The sequence below is a fragment of the Pimephales promelas genome, chromosome 4 (assembly GCF_988280905.1).
Source record: "Pimephales promelas chromosome 4, fPimPro1.hap1.1, whole genome shotgun sequence".
Classification (NCBI taxonomy): Eukaryota; Metazoa; Chordata; class Actinopteri; order Cypriniformes; family Leuciscidae; genus Pimephales; species Pimephales promelas.
Genome location: NC_142772.1, coordinates 27,346,565 through 27,365,134, shown reverse-complemented (window position 1 = coordinate 27,365,134; position 18,570 = coordinate 27,346,565). Strand labels below are relative to the sequence as shown.

Here is an 18,570-nt window from a genome sequence, read left to right as displayed (position 1 = left end):
GAGACCTAAAAAGACTAAGCATTTTCTATTAAAACAAGCCTCAGTTCCTGTTTCTCAAACAAATGTGCCAAATCGTTCCAACAAATCGACTTAGCACACTATTTTTGCAGTGCATTTACTTAAACCTTTGCACTGATAGTCCACACTTGTACATCATATCTTCGACTCTATGCATTTTCAGTGCTTTGGAACGTCTGCAAAATAACTTCATTGTCACCATGTGTGCTTCAGCCTATTTGACCGCTGAAATATGTTTAACGTTATTGCTGCAGGTTACCTCAGAGCCTGCCTTTGAGCACTATGTTACTTTACCAAAGAAAGAGCACAATTGCAGAGGAGCTCTTGGTGCGTATGTGTGTCTGTTTTTAAGAACATCTGGGTTTTGTCACTCACTTTCTTCCTTGTTAAAAGACTGTTGATTTCATTAGAGATCTTGTCGACAGGCTGGTTTATTCAAGAATATCTTCATCTCTTGAGATGGATGACACCACTTCCGTTTTTACCAACAACACAAATGGTTCTTTTTACAAGAGAAGACACAATTGTGTCAGGCTTTCTTCGGCACGTCTTAACAGTCGGATTGTGATGTATACAGCACGCTAGACTGTACACAAACCCAGAATGTGCATCCAATAATGATCGCCCTTTGTCTTTGGAGCGAACACACCTGTCTCTATCTGTCTAGTGAAGCAGTAATTATAATAGTGAAGTGTTATTTGGGAACTCTTGTTGAAATATGGTTATGGTTAGATTAAGTCTAGCTATGGTCAGAGCCACTGGTCTGTACCAGCAGACCTAGATGGAGGTTCTCACCTGTTCATAGTATATTTACTCTCACCTGCTGAGCATTTGATGAAACTTGCCTCATGAAACTTAGCTTTAAATGAACGTGGGGTTCAGAGGTTCAGTCCATTATCAATTTTAAAAGAAACATTTGTATTATCATTGTTGAAAACAGTTTTTGTTGCTTAATTTTTGTGGAAACAATGATACCGTTCAAATATTTGCGCTAAGATTACAATACTTTTTACTTAAAATATTATTTTTTTTAATTATTTCATTCATCAAGGATGCATTAAATTGATCAAAATTGACAGGCGTTTATAATTTTACAAAAGATTTATATTTTATAAATGCTTTAATACATGTAATAAATGCGAATAAATCCTGTTCATTGAACTTTCTATTCATCAAAGAATACTGAAAAAAGTATCACCTTTTCCACAAAAATATTAAGCAGCACAACAGTTTACAACATTGATAATAATAATAATAACAATGATAATAATAATAATATCGATTTCTTAAAGGGGTGGTTTGCTGCTTTTTTTCTTTGCATGATTGTGTTTATGGGGTGAAATATAACATGTATTCGTGTTTTTTCTTTTTTTAAAAAGTCTTATTTTTCATAAATTTCACCTTTATTGTAAGCCGCTTTCTCCTCTGTCATTTGAATGACCGGTTAACATCCTGATTCTATGAAACCACTCCCTCAGAAACAGGCAATGGACTCAGATTGGTTAGTTTGGGCTGGTGTGTTTTGATTGGCTAAACTGTGTAGTGCACGTTGTCCGGAAACTTCACGCCCATTACCTTTACGGGCGGAAGTTGAATGTGCTCCGGTCAAATGTAAATATTGGTGTCAATACTGCCGTATCAGTATGAGCCAGAAGCAGACCCAGAAAGCGGCGATGAAGAGAGTCTAGCAGAACCTCCCCAAACACGGCTCTTACAAAACGTTTTTGAATGGTAATTTTTTTTTAAATTATTATTATTATTATTCTATTCTATTCTACTATTATTATAAGAATTTTAGTACGTTGTTTCTTGAAAATACTACTGCTGCTTGTTAGCTTTTGAGATATGGTTTTCTCCTGATTAAACATTTAATATAACTAAATAATTTTTTTTTTTAATTATTGTTTTATTGATACAATGAATAACCGTTTATCTATTCACAAAATTTAGTTTACTCAGGGTATTGTTTTATTTAGGTATAGCCTACCTGTGGCAAATGTGTTAAAACCATACTGTACACTGATAACAACAGCTGAATTTTGCTGCGATTACAGTCTATATTTTTTTTTAAACTTTATTTGTCTTACACAAAATAGCATCGAACTAACTAGCTATATACACAAACAGTGTTGACATTGGTTTACGCTCTTGATCAAATTGAAAAATTACGTCATAAAGTGTATATATATGAAAAAATACATCTACAAAATTAGCACATACTCAAGTCCAAATATTTGTATGTGTTTGTCATAGACACGAAATAGCATAACTAAGTGGCTATAAAGCCAACACTGGCATTTGATAAAACTAAAACATTACGTCTGAAATTATACATGCAAATACATTTAAAATTATTAAGTCTTACTTACAGGTTGTGGCCCAACAACTGCTGCTTCTGGTTTTAAAGTTGGACCGTCTTTATGTTTTAATAACAGTTTCTTGTTGAATCCGGCATTGAATTTGTGGAGATTCTGGAAGCTGTCTTCCGTAAAATGCACAGCACAGAGAGCTAAATTACGATTGTAATTTTCAGAAACATAATCAAACATAAATTCTATCCATTGTTGACGAACTGTAACGTCCGTGGAAAGCCCGAACACAGATACAATAACACTTTCGATGAGCCGCAGAAATATGGCCATGCCCTTTTTTGCATATTCTGGAGGGAGGGTTGATGCAAATGTATGGGTTAGATGCGTATAAAACCCGTTGTTTTCCCATTCGAGTCGTTTTTGCAGGCATTAAACTTACATTGAACTTTCAGCGCTGCAACTTTGCAGATACTGTTCATGCACCAACAGCTACATTACACACTATTTAAAATGAAAAAGTGAAATCGCAATCAACCACCCCTTTAAGGATCATGTGACACTGAAGACTGGAGTAATAATGCGGTAAATTTTGATATCTTTTCCATCACTGGAAGAAATTAAATTAATAGAATATAATTTTTAATAATATGTAGCTATACTGTTTTAACTCAATTTTTTGATTAAATAAATGCAGCCTTGGTGAGCATAAGAGACTTTTCAAAAACATTAAACTTTTAATGTTTCCACACTTTAACAGGTACTATATATACAGTATATAACTCAATTCGGAACGCCGCTTCTCAGATATTGTATACTGAACAGATATTGAATACTGAACTGAGTTCTCTTTCACGTCATCTTGTTTTTGAATTAACAAATTCACACAAAATTATGTCAAAATTTCCGCAGGTAGCCTCGTATAGACAGTCGTCTATGTACACTTCCTCTATCGTCGGATTACTCAGCCTGTCTCTTGGATCTCCAGTCTGCCTTCCTTCTTCAGCCCGCCTGTCTTCTTCAGTCCGTTGTTCATCTATCTTCCTATATCAGATAAAAGACTTTGTCCGATTCATTTCATCTGTTTGATGATGGAGCATCATCTTTGGTTAAATCTGTCTGATATAAAAAATAAGGATAGGTCTGTTCTTTTGGACGCCCCGCGAAGTCAGCGCTGTTGTGATTCGAGAATTGTGTCGCGCAACAGACCTGTCGCTCCTTGGCCGCCACTAACGAGACGGCCAAGTCAGTGGGCTGTTCTATAGCAGCCCTGGTGGCCACAGACCGTCATCTTTATTTAAATCTGTCTGATATAAAAGATAAGGATAGGTCTGTTCTTCTGGACTTTTGCCTTCAAGTTTATTTAGCAATGCTATTAACTGTGTCATTGATAGGTTTCTGGATGCAAAAAAAGCAATCTGCTGCGTTCTAGAGGTAACTTCCTCGACGTTTCGATGTCCCCAAGACTGTTGGGCGAAGAACTTTTATTTTTATTTTATTTTTTAAGTCTGAGCAGTCTCATCCAAGTACTAGCTCCTCACAGAGTGCATCAAAAACATCTCGGTTACGTATGTAACCCTCCTAGCTGAGACGTGTCGTCGGGGGAGTTCCCTGACGAATTGGGATCACGCTAGGGAGCCTATTGCCTTAGAGAGAATTAAAAACGAGCCAATAAACATTGGCATGCAAAATGTGCATTCTGCGAGCTGCCTACCAGCGCGGGTATAAAGGCGGAAGTAAACATTGCATTGACGCTTTTCGCTGAGGAGCCGAACAGAGTCCAGTCCTCCACGAAGGTACAGCAACAAGGCGAAGGCACGACATGTCTCCGTTCCCTGAATTTAGGGAACGAGGGTTACAAATGTAACCAAGACTTTCCCTTTCGTCCTTTTTCGACATGTCGTCGGGGGAGTTCCCTGACGAATTGGGATCCCTAATAAAATGCCATGGTGCTGGCCCTTTCCAGCGCCCAGCTAAGCTATCCAAAGCAGTTTCTAAAAATTACGGGAGCTAGCTAGAGAGCTAGCTAGAGACTGCTGTTCCGCAAGACCCACTCAGTGGACATTGGATAAAAGGAAAGGGGAAGGTAACGAAGGTTTGTGTTCTGTCGATGTAAACCCGCAGGGCGTGGACTGGACAGAGAAAAGCTAGGGCTGGGTCTGCCTCCTCCTGGGGCAGAGCTTGCAGGTTCACTACCTGAGCTACAAAGGGAGTGGTAGGAACCTTGGGCACATATCCGAGCCGGGGTCTCAATATCACGCGAGAAAGACCTGGCCCGAACTCTAGGCACAATTCGTCGACCGAAAAAGCCTGCAGATCCCGGCCCTCTTAAAAGAGGCCAGTGCCAACAGGAGCGCTGTCTTAATGGACAGTATATATTTAGCTTCACTGTCAGCAAAGGCTCAAAGGGAGAACTTTTAAGAGCTCTCAGTACCAGAGCTAGGTCCTAAGTGGGTACAGAGTGCAAAACACAAGGTGGGTTTAACCTACTAGCACCCTTAAGGAATCTGATAAACAGGTCGTGCTTCTCCACAGACTGACCTTCTACTACATTGTGATGTGCGGCTATTGCGGCAACATATACTTTGGTGGAGGTAGAAGCCTTCGCTCCAACCCATCTGGTTGGAAGGAAAGCACCTCTCTGATCGGGCAAGTTCGGGGGTCCTCATGGTAGGAGGAACACCACTTGATGAAAAGGTTCCACTTCAAGGTATAGAGGCGCCTTATAGAGGGGGGTTCTTGCAGAAGCGATGGTGTTTACCACAGCCTGTGGTAGATCACCTTGAACCTCTGGGTCCCGTCCAGGGACCAGACATGGAGTTTTCAGAGGTCTGGACGCGGGTGCCATAGAGTGCCCCGTCTCTGAGAAAGGAGGTCCTTCCTCAGAGGAATCGGCCGAGGACGGGCTGTCGCGAGGAGCATGAGTTCCGTAAGCCAAGTCCTGGTGGGCCAATATGGCGCCACTAACAGGACCTGCTCCTCGTCCTTCTTGACCTTGCGCAGGGTCTGCGCAAGAAGGCTCACTGGGGGAAATGCATACTTGCGTAAGTCCTGGGGCCAGCTGTGAGCCAGGGCGTCCGTGCCGAGGGTCCCCTCGGACAGGGAGTAAGACCACCGGAAATGGGTCGTGTCCGGAGAGGCAAACAGGTCCACCTGTGCATTGCAACTCCGAAAACACTCCAGATCAGCTGAACCACCTGGGGGTGGAGTCACCATTCTTCTGGCAGTGGAGGCAACCGTGAAAGCTTGTCTGCCACATGGTTGAGCTCCCCTGGAACTTGAGTGGCGTGAAGTTACCTGAGATGCTTCTGACTCTATTGGAGGAGGTGGGAGGTGATTTGCGACATGCGGCGAGAACGTAGACCACCTTGTCGGTTGATGTACGCAACGTTTGCAGTGCTGTCCGTACGGACCAGTACGTGCTTGTCTTTTAGAAGCCCTTTAAGGTGACACAAAGCCAAGCGTACTGCTTGCAACTCTGGGCAGTTGATGTGCCAATGCAGCTGGGGCCCCGTCCACAGACCCAAGACTGCATGCCCTTTGTACGTGGCCCCCCATCCCATGGCAGAAGCATCTGTGAAAACCACAGCATGCCTGGAAATATGGATTAGGGCCACTCCGGAAATGTAGGATCTGACCATGGGGAGAAGGTTTGGTGATAGTGCGGGTTTACTTTGACCCAGAACGTGCCATATGTAATATGTAACAGGCCGAGCGGCGTTACTGCGGCTGCAGCTGCCATATGCCCCAGGAGCCACTGAAATTGTTTCAGTGGAACCGCTGTCCTGCCTCGAAAGGAACTGAGATAATACCGAGATAAGAGAGCCTCTGCAGATATTTGAGAATGTGAACGCCTTGTTCTCTCATGGGAACAATGGTTCAGTTCTCTCAGCCACCTCCGCGACTTTCGTGAAGACGCGGGGCGACAGGGCCAGCCTGAAGGGTAGGACTTTGTACTGATATGCTCGAACCTCGAAAGCAAACCGTAGAAATGGTCTGTGTTGTGGATGAATCGTGACATGAAAGTACGCGTCCCTCAGGTCAATCGCTGCAAACCAATCCTGGGGATGGATGCATTCGAAAATGCGCTTCTGCGTGAGCATCTTAAACGGGAGTTTGTGCAGGGCCCGATTCAAGACACGCAGGTCCAGGATTGGCCATAACCCACCGCCTTTTTTGGGTACAGTGAAGTAGGTGCTGTAAAACCCGGACCTCATCTCAGCAGGAGGGACCGGCTCTATCACGTCCTTCGCCAGCAGGACATCGATCTCTTTCCACAGGACAGGGGTGTCCACTGACCGCACCCTGAACCTGCGAGGCCGGCGTACAAACTGAATTGCATAGCCGAACCGAATGGTGTGAATGTGTCATCGGGACGGACCCGGAAACACTAGCCAGACTTCCAGGTACCGACCCAACAAGCCCACCCGAACCACCGGCGTACCCGAGGAGGGGCAGCGAGGTGGAAGGCAGAGACCCGGCTCCAGTTCTCTGCCACGGCCACATCTCCAGGCCAGGTACCCCCACTGAGAAGTAAGATGGCTAGGGACTTGAACAACATCAAGAGCTGTTGTTATGCCACATAGATACGGCAAAGTAACAACACAGCGAATTAGGAATCGTGAAGTTTTTAATTTCCGAGAATCGCAATACTTTTGAAGTATCGGTGCACCGTGCAACACTATTGTAAACAACAGCACTCTTCAGAGACATCAAATGATCGGCTCCAAAGAAATTGAAAGACAACTAGTGAGTGCATCCACTTCCATATTTTTGTTTGCGCCATGGGGGCGGAGTGTATGATGCATTTCATGCACGCCAATGTACATTGGCTCGTTTCAACAGTACTCGAAGATGACAGGCTCCCTAAGCGTGATCCCAATCAGTTGACACGTTGACTGCGTTGAACTGAAAGAGAACTATATTTGTTTTCATAGCCTTCAATATTAACATTGTTTGTAGGACATTATTGGGCAAATGGATAAACGTAGAAAATACCAAGATATATAAAGTGTAGTGTTAGTTCTGGCAGGTCACATTAGTCAAGTTTGCATCAGCTGGATGCATCTCAGCTGATCCAAGTCTACCTATTGGAATACGACGCCTATCACTGTATATATTTATAAGCTCCTTCAGTATAGTTAACAGCTATCGTGGTCCTCAGGAGCTAATTACCCTCCTCCATTCCCAGCTCCTCCTCTTGTCATTCAGGATTTGGCATTCTGATTCTCCTTGAATCAGAAAAAAATCTCAAATAATGCTGTACTTTAAAATATTGAATTAATGATATCTGCAATACATTCATGTTGATTCTGTTCTAAGGGGGGTTATTACTGCTCTCTGAAGATCTTGCCCAGAACAGAACCATGCTGCCAATCCAATTCCAAACTGTATGCTAATTGTCATATGCTAAATCGTATTCAACGGTTCATAGTGGTCCTGACAGAAAGCCATTCAACCAAAAAATACAGAGACATGATTTTTTGGCCATATTGTCCAGCCCTAACTGTAAGATCTTAATCAAAAAACTTAAATCAATGTTTGGTCTATTGTTCATTTGTGCTATGCTTGCCATGTTTTTTATTAGATCTTTTGTATTGCTGACTGTTCACTTGTCTTTAATAATGTTTGAAATTTATATTAGTTAGAGGAGTATTTTTTGCTGTTAAGTGTAATTTGTGAAATCTATCGTAAAGTTTGTGCAAATTTTGAAATCATGTTTTCTTCCACAGGTTTCAGCATCAAGGCAGTGCCATTCAAAAATGCGATACTGAATGTGAAGGAACTAGGAGGTAATACAAACAAATAGACTAAGATTCATCATATCCTCTCCAAATACTGGAGAATAGACTGTTGACTCAGGGAGAGATCTCTTAGTTTAGCCAACTGCACTCTAAGAAGGGGTGTCTCCTACCTAGGAGTATAACAGTTCAAATTGCTCATGGTTCGGTTTGTATCACAGTTTTAGGTTCACAGTTTTGGAACGGTTTAATATGTTTGCTATGGAAAAAAAAGGACTAGGGGAGAGCGGGGCACAACCTAACGCATTTTGGTTTTGGCTCAATTAATTAAAAAGTAATTAGGTTAGATTCATATTTGTTTTCACATTTACACATCTCTGCTACAAATGAACACTTAAAGTTTTTTTCTAGGACCTACCATTTTCGTACAGTTGGACTGAAAGTGACAGAAGTGCAAATGTTACAACTTACCCCATATGCGGGGTTAATTGTAACATACAGAGGGGTTAGTTGTAACACTTGTGTGTAACACACATAATTCAGTACTATTTTATTTGTATAGTTTGATATTGTTTGTGCCTCTATAAAGACAGATATACATACATCCATCCCTCATCCAATCATCCCTTTTTTATGGATCAATATCATGGATAGAGACATAGAAAAGGGCTGCACAGTTTTGCAATAAATAATAATAAATACAATTATAAAATATTGTAATTGTAATTAAATTAGATTTGTGTGTGGCAGCTGCATGTACAATTATTATAATTAATAATAATACAAATGAGCTTAAAATAAATATTTTAAAGGGTTTATTACATTAAAAACAGGCCATATTTTTAATAAATAAACAAGTTATCATTCATAGTAAACTAAATTTTAAACATTTTAAATTCCAGCATTGTTTGTGAAAGTCCAACAAAGTTAAATGTATACTCAAACCTGAAAAGTTGTGTGTGATCAGCCAGAGTGGCAGCCAGTGCAGGGAGATGCAGGAGTGACATGGGCCCTTTTGGGCTCGTTGAAGACAAGACGAGCAGCAGCATTCTGGATCATTTGTATAGGTTTAGTTCCACATGATGGAAGTCCAGCCAGAAGAGCTTTGCAGTAATCAAACCTAGAAATTACCAGGGCCTAGACAAGAAGCTGTGTCGCCTGCTCAGTTAGGACAGGCCTGATCTTCTTGATGTTGTGCATTGCAAACCTGCATGATCGAGCTGTCTTTGTAATGTGGTCTGAGAAGGTCAGCTGGTCATCGAAGATTACTCCAAAATTTCTGAACGACCTTGATGGGGTGATTGAGGAATCTAGCTGGATAGTGAATTCATGCAGTAGAGATTGATTGGCATGGAAGACGAGAAGCTCAGTCTTATCCAGGTTGAGCTGCAGGTGACGCAGCCAGACAGCTTGAGATTCGTGCAGCTACTGTGGGATCATCTGGTTGAAATGAGAGGTAGAGCTGGGTGTCATAAACATAGCAATGTTAAGAGAAACCATTTGCCTGTATGATGGGTCCCTGTAATGTGGTGTAAATGGAGAAGAGGAGCGGTCCAAGCACTGAACCCTGGGGAACCCCTGTGGTCAGTTGATGTGCTTTGGATACTTCGCCTCTCTACGCGACCCTGAAGGACCTACCTGTGAGATAGGACTCAAACCTGTGGAGAAGAGTACCTGTGATGCCCAGTGATGAGAGGGTGGATAGAAGGATCTGATGGTTCACAGTGTCGAAGGCAGCAGACAGGTCGAGGAGAATGAGAATGATTTCTTCTGATGATTTGGAAGCAGCTTTTGCGATCCGCAGGGCTTCTGTGACTGACAGTAATGCGGTCTCGGTTGAATGCCCTTTCTTGAAGCCAGATTGGTTGACATCCAGCTGGTTGTTCAGAGATAGGAAAGATGATACTTGGTTGAAAGAAGCTCATTCAAGTGTTTTCCCAATGAATGGTATGAGAGAGACAGATCTGTAATTCTCTAAGAGTGATGTGTTTATTTGTTAAGCAGTGGAGTTACCCGAGCCTGCTTAAATGCCATAGGAACAATGGCAGTTTGTAGGAAAAAGTTGATAATATGTGTGAGAGCCGGTAGAAGTATGGGAGAGATGGCTTGTAGAAGGTGTGAGGGGATGGGGTCTAGAGGGCAGGTGGTAGGATGATTGGAGAGGAGTAAATTAGATACTTTTTCCTCGGTTAGTGGAGAGAAGGAGGAGAGAAGGTTACTTCCTGTGGGAGTGGTTGGTCTAGGTTCCTGTGTGTGTGGATTAGTGAACTGACTGCTGATAGTTGTTTTTTTTTTTAGTGAAGAAGTTAGCAAAATCTTCAGCAGTTAGTGAGGAGGTCGGTGGTGGAGGCGGTTGTTTTGAAAAGCATTTGTGTGTTCGGGGCGGTGTTGATCTTGATATGGAAGTATTAAGATTTTGCGGCGTGAACATCAACCGAGAAGGCAGAGAGGAGAGATTGATACATACTCAGGTCAGATATGTTTTTTGATGTGCGCCATTTCCTCTCCGCTGCTCTGAGTTTGGTCCGGTGTCCACAAAGATCCTCAGATAACCAGGGGCTAGAGGGAGTGGCACATGCTGGTCTGGAGGAGATAATGTCTAAAGAAGAAGCTAAAGTCGAGCATAAAGTATCCGTTGAGGTATTCACTTCCAGAGATGATAATTTTGAGGGTGAGGGAAGAGAAGATGACACAGCAGAGGAAAGATGGGAGGGAGAAAGTGAGTGGAGGTTTCGTCTGAAAGTAACTGGTAGGGTAGTTAGTGGAGTATGGGTAGGGAGTTGTAGATTGAAAGTAAAGAGGAAATGATCTGAAACGTGGAGAGGTTTCACCAAAATGTTGTCTGTGATGCAGTTGCGAGTGTAAACCAGGTCCAGTGTGTTGGCTGACTTGTGAGTACCTGTGGTGATGAGCCGTTTGAGATAGAATGAGGCTAGAAGATAGATGAAGTCTGTAGCGCACGGCTTCTCTAGATGAATGTTGAAGTCGCCAAAGACTACCAGTGGAGTGCCATCCTCAGGGAAAGAGGACAGCAGCACATCTAACTCCTCTACAAAGCTTCCCACTTCCAAAAGCTTTCCCAAAAATCACACTTTGTTAGAGTATACACAAAAAATACATACAAAAATCAGCAAAGTAATTTGAGTCTCTTTTGCACTTATAAGAAAAAAAGTGAGCTTGTTGCGCCGGTGTGATAGTTGACCCCAGAGGGTTAAAGTTTCAAAAGCAACCAAGAGCAGTGATTTCCTTGGATTTTGTTTGATTACCATTAAAAACACAGACAGCAGGAATATTAGCCAGCTGTCCCTTTAAGCCTACGTCTACATTGATCCAGATAATTTTTGTGTGAATTTGTCTGTTCAAGCGCAAGAATTGAAAAAGATTCTTGTGCTTGAACAGAGCACACACACATCTTCTCACAGTGCGCACAATTTCTCTTTCGCGTCTTGCGCAACAATAGTTTAAATTTGTAAGGCCTAAATGAGTTTAGTTTAAACAGAGATGGCAACATGTGCAGTTCAGGTCTTGCCTGTGTTTGCACGCTATGAACACCCGGGTGATGACTGCGTAAATGATTATAGATGCGTCGTCAGATTTGAGATGAACCGAGGTGCAAATGCGTGCTGAGCTGTGTGTGGAGAACAGTACGATTCTATTTAAAAAAAAAAAAAATATATATATATATATATATATTTACAGAGAAACGTTACATTACTCCTACCTCCCAGTAATAATGTAATTTTAAAAACTTAATTCGATATATGTTCTATACAAAAAAGTCAGCATGAAATGAAAATACCACAATTTTTATTATTAAACTTGTGAACGATTTATCCCTGCATTCATTTAGTTGAATTTTAAACTTTTTTTGACGTTGTGATTTTTATTAAAAATGTCATAACTTGATCTAGTGAAACGATAAATTTCTTTTTTCTGATGACGTATACAGCATTTTTCCATGCTTGCATTCATCTGCCTCCATTTTTGAGTGCAACACACAAAAATCCAGTCAACAACCAATAGGCAGAAACAAGCCCCGCCCAATATATTTCCATCTACTAAAATGTACATCCCAATATGAAAGAAAAGAACTTTGGCTGTTTCCATTTCATTGTGACTTATATTTATAGCAGTTTTGTTTAAATTTCGAACTTGAGTCTATTCATTCATTCATGTAAAGTGCTTTGAGTGCAGAGAAAATCGCTGTATAAATGTATTAATATTATTAAAGTATAAAAAAATACAAAGTGTAGAAAATATAAGATATAGAAAATATATATTTTTGTTTATTATAAATTATTTTATTATATACACAATACAAAGTATTCTTCTGTCATAATTACGTAGCTGCCTCATCTCCATCAATTACATAGTGTCAATTTTTTTTATTAGACAAAAATGCTTAATTAGACATTTTTGTACAATATTGTTACAGAAGTTGTTTTAGTTTTGGTGAACAGCATAACGCACTATTAATCATGTTAGACATCCTTTTAGAGTTGATATTTACCTAATATAAATTGAATATTTAAATTGCCAATCAAAATCTCAGTCTCATTCAACCACTCTATTTTAAACATTTGACTAATCTGACAGGATGGTTCATTTAGAAATTTGGTTCATTTGGAACGGATACATGGCCACAGGTACAATGTTGGAAGATGCTTGTTGTTGTAGGACCACTGAACAGAAAGAGGTCTGTGGAGAGAGAAATAAATCAGAGCCCGACTCTGTTTATGAGAATGTTAGGGGAGCTGCTCTTTGAAGTGATTTATATGTTTTGCGGGATGCTGGGGACATTACAGGTGCACTCTGTATCATGACAAGTGGCCCCACCGATGCAACAGAATCAAGAGCCCACTTAAAGAAAAACAACATGGATAGAAAACACTGTAAACCATGGGGAGGCCTGACTAAATCTGAAATGCATATGGAGGGCTGTGAAAAGAAGCTTCTCCAGTAGGTGAGGTCAGAGCCCACAGGGATGTTTTTAATGGATTGCAGCCTCCAGTGTTCTTCAAGATGAGACTGATGTATCACCTGGAGCAGGACACATCTGCTCTGACTGAAAGTTTGCAGAGTACCTGAAAGGGAATACAGCTGTTAAAGATGTGTTGTGCAAGTGTTTTATGTTGCCCCATGAACTGCCTTCCTTTGGTCATTGATGCATATAACCTACTGAGATGTGTCCATTCTTGGTGAAAATATTATTGTTAGGCTGTGCATCTAGATCAGTGGTTTTCAATCTTTTTGACACTAAGGCCCAAAATATTTCTTCATTTATATTTTAATATTTACATAAAATATTATATTTGCTATTTGGTCCTTTGTTGGCAATGCAAAATGAGTGCTGAACAATGACATGACAATTCTGTACCGGATTGTAAAAGAACTGAGTGGAACAAGGAGCAACGTTAATGTCCCCATCAGAGATAAAGGCCCTGAGGGCCAAATGTTCAAACGCTTTTGCACCCACTTCAGGCATATTTGTTTGTTTCGTATTTGTTTTATTGTATTTGTTTCATTTTTTTGAAAATTCACCGCCTTTTAAAAGCAGGTTTAACTTAGGAAGCGGGTTTCCTGGCATATACCTCCTGGTGAATTGACATCAGTAATCCGAGCAAGACGAAGACATAGGCTAAGGAGACAAGCTGAAAAGATTTTTGCCACAAGAATCACACTTTTTCAGATGAGTGAAAACGAAATCATTAAGCATTACAGATTAAGCAGTTATGTTACAGTTATATTACAGTTATTGGAAGAAACAAATCAAAGATGACATCGATTCAGCGTTCACATTCCATTCCAGCAGTTACAATTATTGGCATCAGGTTCATTTCAAACAGTCATAGCATCAGCAGTGAGAGAAGGAGGCCCATTTAATTGTGCGTTTAAATACGTGCAATTTACGGTATAGTGGGTGGGGACAGGTGCTGATTACCTGATGGACTGCAGGTTTGTACATAACACACACTCTGCGGTTTGACATCAAGTGCTTTCTGCATCTATGGCACTATTAACGCTGCGTTCACAAATGTACGTACAGACCAGCGCTGGGTGGAGCATTTCCGAGAGACTTCCGAGAGAAACCAGCCTGAGCCAAAAGAGCACTTTTGTTTCTTATCCCAGGGATTTCTTAGCCTGGCTGCGCCCTCCTACGCACTTCCGCTCAATTTCATTTTCCTTCAGTACTACGTCTGGGACTGCTGTGTATCCTTAGGTTTCCAGAAATCAATTTTTTTGTAGGACTAATCAGCGAATAGAGGGAGTGGCTGAGAACAGCCAGTTTGATCAGTTTGAGTTCAGTAATGGCAGCGGAGAAAGACGTGAGAAAAGCTATTCGGTCCGTTGTTGGAAAAGAAACTGCCGATTATACAGAATTTAAAGCCGGATTGTTATTGTCTCACCTCTTGTTGCACAACGGAGGACCAAGTGAAGGAGGCAGAAAGGAGAAGTTTGTGCTGGGCAGCTCGTGCACGATGACGTGACATTTTGGACGGACGGTTTAGCCTGGTGTTCGGAAGCCCCGAGTCCTGGCTGCTAAACTATTGTTGAAGATCCGCTCAGGAGTCATGACAGCTCATATTCCCAACAGTAAATTTACTGATTCTTGTGATGAATAGAACATTTTGAGCCCCTTTGTGTATTCGTGCAGGAGGTTGGTGTGTCAGATTTACATGTTGTAAATCATACAAATTGGTTGTGATTTTTAAAAAATAATTGTCATAAATAAAAATGTGAAAACCCATACTTTGAAGACTACATTTGATTTTCAGTTTTAGATGGCAATGGTTAATTTGTTTTAATAAAAAAAAAAAACTAAATGCCATATAAAAATGTACAAACACATACTTTGAAGACCATAATTAAGGTAATTAAGAAACAATAAGAAGTAATATGAAAAAATGTCGTGTATTACACATCTGAAGATAGAGACAGATCATTCACTTGTACAGCATTTGCGGCAGATCAGAAAACGACCACAGCGGCGTATTTGTAATGATTAGACACAGCTTTGACCGTTGAATGAATATATCACTGTCCTTCGTGTCAAATATACATTTCGAATCAATAATTGTTCCTAGATTAACAAAACCTGCAGCTCTCGATCGTTGACTGAAATCCTATTGTAAACATAATCCTCTGATCATTCGGACTTGTTGTTACCAGCCGCGTTTCGGCGCATGACATACGTCACTCACGACCACACGTTAGTGATGAGCTATGGCAGATCGTGAGTGACTCTGGGCAGATCGAATAGTTTTGAACTTTAATAGTGAACCCGCCTACAAGGAAGTAAACGTTTCTCAATGGAGAGAGGCCAGACTCTGTGTACAAATGAAATGTACTAGAGTCTATTTGAACCAGGCTAGGGATTTCTCCCCACAACTGCAATTGAAACAGACACAATCACAGTTGATGAGGTGGAGCAAGCACTAAAAAAAAAATTAAGAGCATCAATGCTGTAGGTCAAGTAGGGCTGGGGAAAAAACGATTCAAATTGACAGTAAAAGGTAAAACTTTCAAAATCTCTGTGTAAACAATGAGTGACGCACACGCGCGAGAGAGATCACTTCCGGCGCAAGCGCAGACCAAAGTGCCTGTGCCTTCTGATCACTTGGATGTGACTGTGATTACAAGTGGTAAAAATTATATAAATACTGTTAGTTTTCTCACATAAACCGCTCATGTCGTGTCTTAGGCCATCAATGTGTACTTACATTTATTGTTGGCAGACAAGAAGGGTTTGACCTAAAAATATCAAAATTGAAAATACTGTGGAAACAAAGACACCTGCATCTTGGATGCCCTAGAGGTAAGCTAAAACATATCAAAAATTAATTTCAAAATGAACTATCCCTTTAACATAATCAAATCGTAAATCTTTTTTTTTAATATATATATATATATATATATAAATCTTTTAGGGAAAAAAATCGCCCAGCTCTAAGGTCGAACCAGATTCCTGTAGAACTTCTAAAAACATGGTGGAACTAGTGTTGGACAAGAACTGACAGGCACACCTGATGAATAAATGTTAGGAAGAAGAAAAAGAACCACATGAGTGGTGCCAAGGCATGATTGTGAAGTTGCTGAAGAAAGGAAACATCACTTACTGTAGTACAGTTTCAGGAAAGGTCTTTTGCACTGTCCTGTTAGTAAGGCTCTGAGAAGCGGTTGATGCGTAATTTTGAGAACAACTAATGGACAGAACAAAGTCCTGCACAGAACACATCTTGAACAGTGAAACATCATTGAACAGTGTGTTGATTTTCAACATCCTCTCTTGGTCAAATTCATTTACTTCAAGAGAGCATCTGACAGCATTCACCACTCTTGAACCTCTATCATAACTCAAAGTGTTGCCAAACCAACACGAAAACATCTGAGATATTTTACATCGTGACAGGTGTCAGGCAAAGGAGCATTTTGTCACCCCTGCTGTTCCTGTTCGTCATAGACTATGTCATGCGTAGCACAACAAGTGGAAATGACTGCTGCATCTGCAACTTCAAAAACACCCAAGTATTGCACATGAGTGGGGAAGACAAAGATCTACTTATGCCAATCACCATTGACAACCAGCTGCTCACTGATATAGACAGGTTTACATACTTGGTGTGCAGTGACGCAGGATGGTGTTGTGACGGTACAGTGACGCGTGCCGTGTACATACAGGGCGGTGACACAGAGCCGGACGTAAACCAATGCATTTGAAAGGCAGCCAATTTTTTCCAACGGATGCAACATCTGGATATCACCCATCATTAGCATGCCATTTAAGATCCACCTCTATCCTCCTTTTTTCCCGATGAGCCGTTTTAGATTATGAGAGGCATTTCCGGTTTGGAAAAGTTCCACTCATAAAGACATAAGCTGACATATAGTCCTTATTCGTCCGTTTGACCGAATGAGCTAGAAAATGTCCTTCATGTTTGATTTTCAGACATCAGGAGACTAATGTAACTCTTGGTATTTTAATGTGATATGGTATAACAAAAATGTCTATGGCAAGAGCTATTTTCCTTCACAGCATTTTTCCCTCCTGATTATTTTCTCTAATTTCCTTTGTATTCCACTGTAGCAGTGTGAAAAAGGACAACCTATGTTGAGAATTTGTGGACTGCTCTCCTGATTTAATTTAATATATATCCCATGAATAATTTACTGGAATGCACTTAAGGGTACATTGACAACAACAATGTACTAAAAACTGAAAGGCTTTCCTTGGTATTTTTCGTGTACAGACGACAGTGTTGTCAAAATGATCCATGTTCAAACGTATCTGCAAAAACGATTAACTCGCTGTATTATACAGTGCAGTATACTGGACAGAAGTTGGCGAGGTCACTTTGTAAAGAAAAACTACGAACTTATATACTGAACATGTAATACACATCCACGTGACATCACTGTTTTCACAAATTTTTTGTAGTTTACACAAAAACAATGGTTTTCGTTCACTAATAATTCACACGCATACGCTTTATGGAGCGAATTGTGTGCCAAAATGAAACAAACAAGTTCAGCATTTTGCAAAACAAACTCGATCTGCTTTGTAAAGGAAAAATTGGCTTGCAAACAGACTCGATCTGCTTTGCAAAGGCTCCGCGGAGATGGTGCAGGGCTGCGCACATCCAGCAGCGGCGGAGCTGGAGGACTGACTGAGATAGGTGTCTAGATGGTATTGAACTGACAGAAAACAGGGCAGATACAGTCACTGGACAAATCGGAAGATGATGAAGAAGCAGATGACGGGTGGGATAAGCCGGGAAATGTAGCATTGTCACTGAAGTTCATCAGCCAGTCCTCCTGTTCCATAGATTTGGTCCCCACGTCTGCAGATGTTGTGGGCTCACACCCCTGATCAGACTCCTGTTGGAGCTCCTCCTCCGGGGCGAGGGTCAGCTCTGTCCTCTTCGCCTCAGGCCCTGGCTGATGCATATTAAGGTCTGTTTACGTGTGTTTTAGCCGGGTTTTCGCCTGGAAGTCTCTAGAAATCTAGCACCCTATACGAAGTTAATCCGAGAGACTGTGCGTTCATAGACACCAGAATGAATGCGTTCACAGTATCGTTCATCAGGCAGTAATAGAGTACGTTCAGTTCACGTTCGCCTAAAATATTAACGAGTTCATGAACTAACGTTCAATGAACGAGTTCAGGCACAACACTAAGGCAAAGGCAAGCGCATTTCAAATCAGTGGTTCTCCGGGGAGACTAGCCCTAAATTAATCCCATATTTTTGCGCCATCTACTGTTTTAGAAGAGGAAGTTACTCATCTGCATTTGTGAGAAAACCAAGCGAGAGATCTCACAATCATAACAGACAGATATGCATTAGTATGCACTAGATTTGGTATTCGTTTAACCCTTTCACACGTAAGTTTAAAATATTCTAACTGACCCCCCAGCGTGAGTTTTTCAAGGCGACCGTTATTTAGAACTTGCCACTTTAATGTTTCCATGTTGACGCGTCATTGCTTGTCACGTGACACAGCAC

General features: G+C 41.1%; 1 protein-coding gene across 2 annotated transcripts in view; it reads left to right on the top strand.

Annotated features, from left to right (window-relative positions):
* Positions 1 to 18,570, top strand: part of arl15a (ARF like GTPase 15a) — a 145,317-nt gene that overhangs the window by 36,645 nt on the left and 90,102 nt on the right. For both annotated transcript variants that reach the window (XM_039650036.2, XM_039650035.2), the window contains one exon: positions 8,060 to 8,119. In XM_039650036.2, the coding sequence (XP_039505970.1) occupies positions 8,060 to 8,119 (60 nt within the window). The remainder of the gene's footprint in view (positions 1 to 8,059; positions 8,120 to 18,570) is intronic.